The following is an 11,075-nucleotide window of genomic DNA, read 5'->3' as shown; positions in this document are numbered from 1 at the left end:
ATAGGTTGTCAGTACAGCCAATGAGAAACGGGTCTCAACTACAGCAAGTGGGCGTGAAAGCACCAGAGGGAGAACATTGACCAGCTGTGCTTACACAGCAGCTGTAAAACACATTTGTATTTTGTATGTATACGTCTTTTTACTAATACTGTTTTTTTACTTGTCTTTGATGTTGTTATTTTATGTTTTGTTGTTTCTGATGCTCTTGATGTTTTGAAACTTTTTATAATTAATGATTAATTTATGATTAATTATTAAGTCTGTAAAGCACTTTGTAACTATGTTTGGAAAGGTGCTATATAAATAAAATGCATTCATTCAATCAAAAGGGGGGGACACATTCCCAAACCACAACGCCAACGCCAACGCCAATAAAAAAAAACAAAGTTAGGAAACCAGAAATTCATAAACCATGAAAAATCCATTGATAAGGGCCTCCAAGGCCCTATATTTTCTACTGTTTTTTTCTTCTTCCGCCACTTTTTGCAGTTCTGTGCAAATAGAATGAAATTCGGCAATATGGTAGAGGTCATGGGAAACGGTCAAGAACTGAAGCTTCCAGTCCTTCATCAAAGGATCTACCCTTAGATCTCCCAATTATATGATTGTATGAATTATATGATCCACTCTATCCACTCCTTGGATTTTCGTAGTGGGTGGGTTTGTTTGTGGGTGGGAATACAGCGTTGACAGACAACCCCTTGCTTTATCGCTTCAATGGCTTGGCCCCGTCTTATCGCTGCTTGCAGCTATATTTTATTTTTTGTTTTGCAAATCTTGACTTGCCTCCACATTTACTTCCAGGTGAAGAAAAAAAAATCACACTAAAATGTGGTACACACAGACACACAAACCATATAGCGCCGCTGAAAAAAAGAAAAGGTGAAAAAAGGTTACGTCCTTGGCCTTCTGGCGCGCACAACAGATTTGGTGCTGATCACTCCAGTTTGACACACAAGATTCCTATCTTCTTGTGGTTCCTCCAAACCCTGATGCAGTGCGTGTCCCTGTGCTGGCGGCGGGTGTCCCTGTGCTGCCGGCGGTCTCTCTAGCAGGTCTGCTGTCTGTAAAGTGGGTGTGGCTGTTGGGCTGTCTTCCAAACAGGAACCCCAACATACCTCCTGTCCCCAGGCCTGTCCAGAAGCCACCTCCTGTTCCTGTGGAAGCACATCCTCCTCCTGGATAATGTTGTTGGTTACTGTAGTAATCACTGCGGAAGCCATACCCGTAACCTGGATCGACGCCATAGGCTGGGGGATTGGCACCGGGATAGTGTGGAGAAGGCTGAGTGGGTTGTCCAATTTGATAGATGGCATAGGCTATGAGCAGCAGCACAGCCACTCCTAGCAGACATTTCAAGAGGCTGACCTCAGGTGAAGCACTCTGGTGATGATGCTTGTTGCCAAAGAAACTGTAGGAGCTGCCGGCCCCTTGTGCTCTTTTGCGGTGGCCCTCCTCCGTCAGCTCCAGCTTGTACTCCAGCCCGCAGGAACCCGTCAGGATGTAGGCGTCATTTGGATGGCTGTAGCCCTCACAGCTCACCTCTATTTGGCCAAACCGGTATGAATTGTCCATGTCCGCCTTGCACTCCCATTGGACATCGACTCCGTCCCACCCTTTGTTAATGCACTGGACCACCTGGGGAACGAAGGCCCCACAGCCTGCGGAGCCACCAACACATTTGATCTGGGAAACGGGGCTGGAGCGGCGGCCTGTGGTGTAGCGATCTCTGTGGAGTGTCAAGGCATTTACATTGCGCAGCAGCACACTGGTTCCTGGAGCTTCATTCCAATTCATTGAGGCAGCAAGAGCTGAAACCGCCAAGAGAAGCTGGACAAGCAATATGAGAAATCGCTTCATTGTCAGATTGTGAGACTACGGATTATTATTTATTAATATGGCTGCACGACACACTACATTTGCACTTATGAGTTGAGCCAATTCACGATTGATTGTTCTCTATTTATATTCATGACCTTATGTCACCTTACAATAGTGATGTCACTTACTGACAGATGCAGAGATCTCGTGTATATGGGCATAAATCAGCATGCCCATACAGTATATGGGCATATACTGATGACATCAGAGATCTCCATATGGGCATAAAAGGGACACAGACTGACAGATACAGGCAGAGATCTCCATATATGGGCATAAAAGGGACAAGGACAAACAGGTACATATGTGATCTCGACTGGTCCACCGTAGGTTAGACAGCCTATAAAGATGGTCTCTCTCTGCATCCTTCTGGGCACTAAATGACGACAGACGTCCTTTATGTTGTTGTGCCGCTTCTTTTTTGTGTGTCCCTGTGTCCGAGCACGGAAATAGCATATTGTCACCACCAAGTGTCACTGTTGTGCAGCCTAACACACAGACAGAGGCCACGGAGGAGAGCTTGTACAGTACAGTACAGTACAGTACAGTACAGTACAGTACAGTACTTCAGACGGGTCTGATTTACTTTATTTAATTTTAGCTGTAATTCACATTAACTGAATTACACACTGTGTGTTTGGATGCCTATTAGTCGGTATAGCAGCACGGTTACTGTGGTTAGCGATCTGGGTCAATACATCATCATACATACATCATGATAAAAGGCAGGACTCACTTCACATGGGTGTGATCTTTTTCTCAATGGATTGAGGGGAGTTAGAGGGCAGCTAGGCGTCTGGTGATGGAATTCATTTAAGGTCCTACAACAAGAATTTCAACTTTTCCCATTTTTTGTGTTTTTGGGCTCCCCTATACGTGTCTTCTATCCCCGCAAATACCCAATTTTGAAGGCTTTCTCATCATATCTGGGTTTTTATGTACAGTGGTCTCACAACAGACCAACTGATTTGGTGCTACTCGTGATGTCATAGGTATCTCCCTAATTTGTATATTCCCTGGATTATACAAGGGGGGGGACCTTATTATAAATGATGAGTCAAAGATGTAGCTGATTTGAAGGAGAACATAATTTACATACACAGCGCCGCCACCACATCGGGACATGGTGGTAATGCAGCTAAACCGCTTTAGAAGCCAGACAGAAATGACATGGACTGGTTACTGTATTAGAAATACGTTTGAGGGATTTTGATAAACAATAATTATCAATTAAATATTAAAAACAGTATAAAACATATTAAAAAATGCATGTTGTACTGTAGTTCCTTTAACTTCCTACCTTCAAATCCGCCCCGGAAGACCCACCTAATAGCCTCCCCGAGTTGACTTTGATTTCACCTTGTTACTTTGAGTGTTTTATTGCTTTTACTTATTTACTCTTTCTAATAAAGTTGCCATTTTATTTTTGTTCTCTCCCCTGGCCCCCACACATGTGAAGTGTCTTTGAGTACTTAGAAAAGCGCTATATAAATCCCAGATATTATTATTATTGTGGGCTCGAGTAGCGAGCCACTACCGTTATTCGTACATCTTTATTCCCGGTCCCGTTGACGATGACGTCATGTACGTCTTTATTCCCGGGCCCGTTTGTCTGCTGCTCTCGTCCACCTCTAGTTTTCCCTGATTAGGCTAGTAGACCACTTGATGCATCATCACATTCCGTGCTCAGGCAATCAAATCATCACATTCCGTGCTACAAACACATTCCGTGCTCGTACACACAAACACACAAAGCTGTGCATATGAGGGGCTAGCACCCCTCAAAAAAAGGGGGGGAAAGAGAAGGTGAATCCATTCCATAACCTCAGATTCACTGTCTCACATCATCCATACAATTTAAGGCATTTAGCAGACAGTCTTATCCTGAACAACATGCACGCATCTAAATAACATACTTTGTGGTCAAGAAAAAAAAACATCTAAGTAACAAAAAACATGAGAACTCAAAGATACTATCTGCTGTATTAGAGAAAAAGAGGAACTAACCAGGTGCTCAACGGAGATAGCAAAACATGGTAATGATAAAAAAGTGCTCACACGGATCAAAAACGGGCTCAAGACATAGATAAAAAGAGAGGATCAGGGCATCCTTGCCCTGATGAAGACCTTGTTGGTCGAAACAGGCAGTTGCCTTTTTAATTTAATAAAGGCGTTCCTCATTTTTTTACTTTGAGTGCCCGGATCCTCTCTCTTTTTATTTACTATCTGCTGTGTTTGAAGCTGAAGTGGTTGGGTGGAGTCTGAAGAGGTGTACAACAGTCCAGTGTGTCTTAGGAAAGGCTCGGAGAGCATTCCGTGTTAGCTGATCTAAGTGAGCGGGAATGGTTATAGGGTTGGATCATGTCTTGAAGGCAATGGGGGTGCGATGTCTTGTTGGCCAACAGCAGTGGTTTGTACTGGGTGAGGCCTGGTAGCAACTGGAAGCCAATGAAGGGAATGGAACAGTCTCACTGAAGGATTCTTAACAAATTGGGCATCATCATATGCCAGAGACCGTCTTGTTTTATTGTGATGACTTCCTTGTCAAACTCCGAATGATTTTACCAAAGAATTTAAATCTGCTTGTACAACGGCCCATTCGATTGTCTCTGATTCCAACTGCAGAGCTTAAATCACTTATATACCAAGTATGCTTGAAGTTTTGAACAGTTGGCGTTTCGGGAATCGGGCCAGTGGGGCCACCCCATTGAAAGTCTCTCTCTCTCTCTCTCTCATCTCCATATATGGAGCTCTAGGACAGCCCGGGTCAAATATGGAGATTGTAATGTTGGTTATAGCAAGACATCAGATATCTCCATATTTGGAGATAGTGAAAGCTTTTAGTATTGGTAGACAAGAGACCCTCGGATGTAAAACACACGCGCACACACAAGGCTTCCACACCACCCACACATAAAAAAAATCACACTTGAACTGAGGGGTGCTCTCATCATCATACATCACATTCCGTGCTCAGCCAATCAAATCATCACAGTCTGTGGTACGCACAGACACACAAAGCTGGGCATAGGAGGGGCTAGCACCCCTCAAAAAAAATAAACCCAAGCTGAAGGTACTGTTGCTGGGAATGTCTTAACTCTATGTCAACCATATACCCAACATTTGTATGTGCTATTACATAACATTAGTTAGACTTAGTCCTCATCAACTAGCTGGAGGCTTGAGCAGAAGGCCCAAGCAGCTTCTGCAGTTGAGGCAGGGACAGCATCCATCCATCCATCCATCCATCTTCAACCGCTTATCCGTAGTCGGGTAGCGGGGACAACAGCTCCACCAGAGTGCTCCAGACTTCTCTCTCCAGAACAACATTAGTGACTTCCTCCTGGGGGATTCCGAGACGTTCCAAGGCCAGTGAGTCAATGTGTTTCCTCCAACTGTGCCTTGGTCTGCCCCGGGGTCTCCTCCCAGTGGGACGTGCATCGAGGACCTCCCTAGGGGACGCCCGAGAGGCATCCTAACCAGATGCCCGAACCACCTCAGCCTGCTCCTTTCCAGGCAGGGACAGCAGTTGCTGCTAAATAACTATTTGATGTGATAACAGAATGATTCCAGAGATGCCCTCCATTTCATTAGGGGTCATAAACCCCCAACCCCACCTAACCCTGTTCCGCCTTCTCCTTGTACTGCTGGTGCAACATGAGGACATCCTCCTGGGAGATCCTGGTCCAGCCCTTGCTGTGGACATGGTACAGGTTGACCTGCCCGCCGCTGTATGCATCACGATACGTGGCCTGGTAGATGGCACGGCGGCCTAGCTCGCATGCTTCCTCCACTGTCATGTCGTCTTTGAGGCCGCTGTCTAACACGCTGTAGGCATACAGGGAGCCTGAGCCCACGGAAAACCTGTCGCCGCACACCCGGCTGCCGTCCGAGTCCACATAGTACAATCCTGGCCCTCTCTTGTCCCAGCCACAAACCATGGTTCCCATGCTGAGGCCCATGCCTTTGTACTGGTAGACCATGTTAGCCAGTAACTTAGATGCTGCTGCCACGGAGATGCGCTCCTTGTTGCGAAGCTCATAGATACGACAATGGCGAGCCAGGTTGCGCTCCCAGAAGCTACAGTCTGCGGCGCCTCCGGCCATGGTTCCCAGGAGGTAGGGGTTGATTTCAATCACCTTTTTCACCGTCTGAGAGGCGATGTAGGAGCCAGCCGTTGCCCTGGAGTCCACAGCTACAATGACACCGTGCTCATCACCGTGCTTGAACTTGAATGCCAGTGTGGTGGTCCCATGGTGAAACTCCATTTTCTTTTTGATTCCTTCATCTGACAACTTGAATGAAGCGTTAACTGCAAAACCAAGATCTTCTCCGAGTGCGGCTCTTACTTCAATCTTCTCAGGTCCATTGTCGAATCTAGACAGCTTATTAACAGAATCTGTGTAATCACTCCTCAACACACTAGCGAGCGCCATCCTGCAAAGTGTCGATGACATGTCGAGCGATGATCTGTATATATTAGATTACATGCGGCATGATGGGGCGTGACATCATCAGTGACATCAGTAGTTCACGTTTCCATAGTCACACCCCTTCTGCAGGCAGGCTTGCAAAAAATATGGAGGTCATACCGTACTGACAACATCATAATAGGCCTACTGATGTAATTGATGACATTGACATAGAATGGATGCATGACAGAGATCCAGAGGGAAGCCATGTCGTTACTAGACCCTGTCTTGTACCTCCACTTTTTTCATTATTTTCTTTTTCCATTTAAAAAATAATAATCACACCTGTGTGTGAAGTGAGGGGCGCTCTTATCATCATACGCCACAGATACTACATCATAGGCTGGCCACATGGAAGTCCAGATACATCATAGATGAATGACCACAGGCTGGCCACATGGAAGTCCAGATACATCATAAATAGATGAATGACCACAGGCTGGCCACATGGAAGTCCAGATACATCATAGATAGATGAATGACCACAGGCTGGCCACATGGAAGTCCAGATACATCATAGATGAATGACCACAGGCTGGCCACATGCAGTCCAGATACATCATAGATGAATGACCACAGGCTGGCCACATGGAAGTCCAGATACATCATAGATGAATGACCACAGGCTGGCCACATGGAAGTCCAGATACATCATAGATGAATGACCACAGGCTGGCCACATGGAAGTCCAGATACATCATAGATGAATGACCACAGGCTGGCCACATGGAAGTCCAGATACATCATAGATGAATGACCACAGGCTGGCCACATGGAAGTCCAGATACATCATAGATGAATGACCACAGGCTGGCCACATGGAAGTCCAAGATCCACATGGGAGCCACACTGTTTTTAGGCCACATCTTTCTTTTCTTCTTTTTTTCTTTGAGGGACACTAGCCCTCTTAGCCCTCTAGAGTCTGGAATTACACCTCCCGAAGAGTAAGGAAACTGCAATTTCCGTTCACAAAAATATATTTTTAAATATCTTTACATTTTATTATTTTATTTCAATTTCTGCTAAGCAGCAAGCTATGTGCTTAGATGATTTCTATTTATTTTAGGATAAATGTGCGTGGCTGTAAAGAGTAAAGACGAAACGAAGTGGGGAGGAGTCTCCACTTTATCGCATACTCATGATAGAGCTTCCATTGCTCCAGACTGTATGATGGAAGCATTTGAAAATTGAAAGAGGCAACAGTCTGGCCACGGGAGACTAGTGTGTACGATACTAGCGATGATTTGATTGGCAGAGGACGGAATATGATGATAAGAGCGCCCCTCACTTCACATTAGTGTGATTTTTGAGGCGCACCTCCCTGTGTCCGGCTTTGAGTTCCAAACATTGTCTTAACACAAACAGTGAATGCCATTGACAATGAATGGCCAGCTTTGAGTGTTTGTATTGTGTAAACACAAACAGTGAAGACGGAGGTGAGGATGCAAATCGTGATTGGCTGTACCCTCTTTGACTAACTCTCTCTCGGTCGCCCCTCACGTCATTGTGATTTTTTTTCTTTTTGTATTTGGATAATTTTAAATCAGATGTAGGGTAGGAGTCACTATCTTGGTAAGGATTTAACAGGGTCATCCTTCTTTCACCACTTCTCTTCTAGGCCACCATATTGGCTCCAGACCCTTCAAGTTTCCTCTGTCTACTCACCCGTTTCCAGGTAACCCGAACAAACTGTGTTCACATGGCATAAGAGACATTCACAAGGAATCTACAGACAGAACAAAAGCCCTTGGCCCTTCATTCCTGCATGTAAATATACTGTATTGTGGTAAGTACTGTAAACCATCTCTTACACTCTGGTCTTTGAGCCGTTATCATGGCCCTTTTTTCAACTTTTTGGAGCAGTGCCCATGGAAGATAAACAATGACTCTCAAACAAACTTTAAGCGTGCTTGGCTTACACAAGTCCTCTTTGCCCTAAGAGTGAGGCCACAGGAGGTGGCTATAGTGTGTGGTCTTTGTTAATCATTCTTCTTTTCCTCCTGGGCTTTGTCTGTGATGGCTGCAGGGGTGGCGGTAGCAGTCTCTCCCTGTGCTCTGTTGCCCTTGGAAGAGTCTACTCCGCTGGTGCCAAACTCATTGATCCTGTTGGGATCGACCCCATAGATCCACCACTGGTACACGTAGACGAAGAACACCACGTCATCTCTGAGGCATCCAATCCTGTACATCAGGGGTGTCTTGATGACAAAGGCAAAGAGGTCATCGATGAAAGTGTTGAGTGCCTTGTAGGTGAGCATCCTCCATGGGAGGTGAGCCACCGACTTCATCTTGTAGTTGATGAACAGCTGCGGCGTCATTGTAATGAAACCAAAGGTTAGCATGAAGCTATAGAGCATACCGAGCACCCATGAGTACCAGCCTTTCTGCTCTACATAGAGTAAAGTGTAGACCCCATAGCAGCCAAACAGAGGGTACAGCATCCATGACAGGTATTTGAAGGCCATGTCATCATAGATCTTTGTTGAAGACTTGACATATGTGGACTTGTCTTTGAACACCAGTCGTGGAACCATCCCTGCAATTTTGTTCTCTCTGTCCAACTTCACGTCCATGACCTTGGTGATCTTCCAGGCGTCTATGAGGAGGCCGATGAAGACGCTGAACTGGACCATGAAGTTGGTCTGGTTGTCCAGGATGTAGAGCAGCACCACCAGGGACTGGAACACGCCGACGACAATGGAGCGCACCGACAGGCCTTCTAGAGACTGACGGCTGTTCCAGAACTGGATGTCACTTTTAAAGGCCAGGAACTCAAAGACACCGTGCGCAAGTGAGACGACAACGGTCAGTCCCAAGAGGTAGGCGTTGGTGTCCAACAGGGCCACCTTGATGGTGTCCTGATCCTCATCCGACTGTTCGGATAGTTCCAGGCCAATACTGTTCCATGATGAGCGGCTAGTAAGGCCAACATACAGCTGCCAGCGCATCAGGGACTGAGGGCAGTAGGAGACGCGCAGTGGCAGATTCTTCAGGGTGCCATTGATGGGATAGTAGTCCTTCTGGAGGTTCCAGTAATCGTTGAAGTACACAATGGGGAAGTAGTTTCCGCTCTCGTCCTCAAACTTAACATGTTGGTCAATCGGTGGGGGGACCGAACCCTTCACCCACATTGTGTGGTCATCCACCATGTTGATGGTGAGGTTGGGGTGCCAGTGAGAGATGGTCTCTACAGAACCATGGCTCTCTGCGCGCTTAGCCATTTCGGGATCTGCTTCCGTCTCTCCTGTAAGCAGATTCTTGGTCTTCAGAAATGTTCTTTGCTTGTATTTATTCAGCATTCGTGATGCATGTACTGTTGCCAGTCTATTATACAAGCCCTCACGTTTGGGGTCTGGGTGGAATCCACTTTTAGTGAAAAAGACATGCATGTAAAATGAACCATTGTTCTTCACCGTCTCTGGCATGTCAATCTCTTGGTAGTGTTCATAGCAGCCATCCCCGTTCTCCCCTGAGGTCCAGTCTCCATAGACCAGGCCTTTGTGGAACCAGAACAGGGACTCTTTGTTGTCAAAGTCAGCGAGGACCTCATCCGGGGACATATAGATATACATGTCCATGAGGGTGTCCGGGTCGAAAAGATTGAGGCTGGAAGACACTGAGGTTCCTGCCGGGGCGGGCGGAGTGGATGGCCGTTTGAGGAGCAAGTTAAACATTGCCCATACGAGTATGATGACTCTGACGACCTGCCATGCACTAGGTGTTTGCTGCTGCTGCTGCTGCTGCTGCTGCTGTCTGTTTCCAGTACCCCCCTGCACGGCTAGGCCATCTGCTGCTGCTGCAGCACTTCCATCTGCCTCACCATTTCTCATAACGGCTCGAGTTTCTCCGTTACCCTGTTCCTCCATCTTGCTCGTCTCAGTCGTCCACACAGGCTGGTTTACTTGTACGGCACATTTATATGTCAGCATATTGTGAACGTAACCCTGCAACACAAACACATGACGAATTCTGCCCAAATATGGAGTTTCACATGTCATAAAAATGTACAAATATGGAATTCTATATGGTTCAAGTACTGAATTGAATGGACATATCAGTGTCCACGGACCCAGACACCTTCATTCACAAAATTCTGCCCAAATATGGAGTTTCAAATTTCGGGCATGTGGGTCGCTCCGGGCAAGTTGCGGCCGAAAAACGGAGGTGTGAGAGAGAAGAAGTGGACGGTTCAGTGTCGGAGGGACTTAAGTGGCACTCTTCCCTGGGCAGGGGACTCGGGGGGAGGCCTGTAGGACGTGATAGGTCCATGTAGGTGATTCCAGCTTGTGCTGTTACCTTTTAGTGCAGGCATTTTGAGACATTTCCCAGAACAAATTGCAACAGAAATGCGTTCAACGGTCTTTGTTTCATAAATAATGTTAGTAACAACATATCAGTCCTAAGAAATCCCAGTGGTGGAACATATTGAAAAATGCTAAAATTAACAACCTAAAATGCAACATTTTCATTCTGCTTTAAGTAGCCTACCACGTGACGTGCAAACTAGGGGGTTTTCATGATTCTGAATCCATTACAAGCATTTGTTTTTGCACGAAAAACACTCCTTGGGCGAAAACGTCATCACAAATGTGATGGGGTTATCACATGTGGGCAAGTGGCTATGGCCGTTTGGTACCATCACCTAGCATTTTTCAATATGTTCCACCACTGAGATTTCTTAGGACATTTGATATTTATGAAACAAACCAGTTGAGAGTTTTT

At 46.1% G+C, this 11,075-nt stretch overlaps 3 protein-coding genes across 3 annotated transcripts; all 3 read right to left on the bottom strand.

The window, feature by feature from the left end:
- Nucleotides 1-963: 963 nt before the first annotated feature.
- LOC306913225 (store-operated calcium entry-associated regulatory factor-like) lies at nt 964-1,797 on the bottom strand (the record flags this gene model as incomplete). Its single annotated transcript, XM_079489815.1, has 1 exon — nt 964-1,797. The coding sequence occupies one exon, from the start codon at nt 1,795-1,797 to the stop codon at nt 964-966; it is 834 nt and encodes a 277-aa protein (XP_079345941.1).
- A 3,701-nt stretch (nt 1,798-5,498) lies between these two features.
- Nucleotides 5,499-6,317, bottom strand: LOC306913224 (proteasome subunit beta type-5-like; the record flags this gene model as incomplete). Its single annotated transcript, XM_079489814.1, has 1 exon — nt 5,499-6,317. The coding sequence occupies one exon, from the start codon at nt 6,315-6,317 to the stop codon at nt 5,499-5,501; it is 819 nt and encodes a 272-aa protein (XP_079345940.1).
- Nucleotides 6,318-8,332: 2,015 nt separating this feature from the next.
- On the bottom strand, nt 8,333-10,219 carry LOC306913223 (putative lipid scramblase CLPTM1; the record flags this gene model as incomplete). The annotated part of the gene is made up of 1 exon (XM_079489813.1): nt 8,333-10,219. The coding sequence occupies one exon, from the start codon at nt 10,217-10,219 to the stop codon at nt 8,333-8,335; it is 1,887 nt and encodes a 628-aa protein (XP_079345939.1).
- Between the last annotated feature and the right edge of the window lie 856 nt (nt 10,220-11,075).

This window comes from Electrona antarctica (assembly GCF_951216825.1).
Source record: "Electrona antarctica genome assembly, chromosome: 20".
Classification (NCBI taxonomy): Eukaryota; Metazoa; Chordata; class Actinopteri; order Myctophiformes; family Myctophidae; genus Electrona; species Electrona antarctica.
The sequence above is the reverse complement of the archived record's forward strand: the minus strand, read 5'-3'. Positions and strand labels throughout refer to the sequence as shown.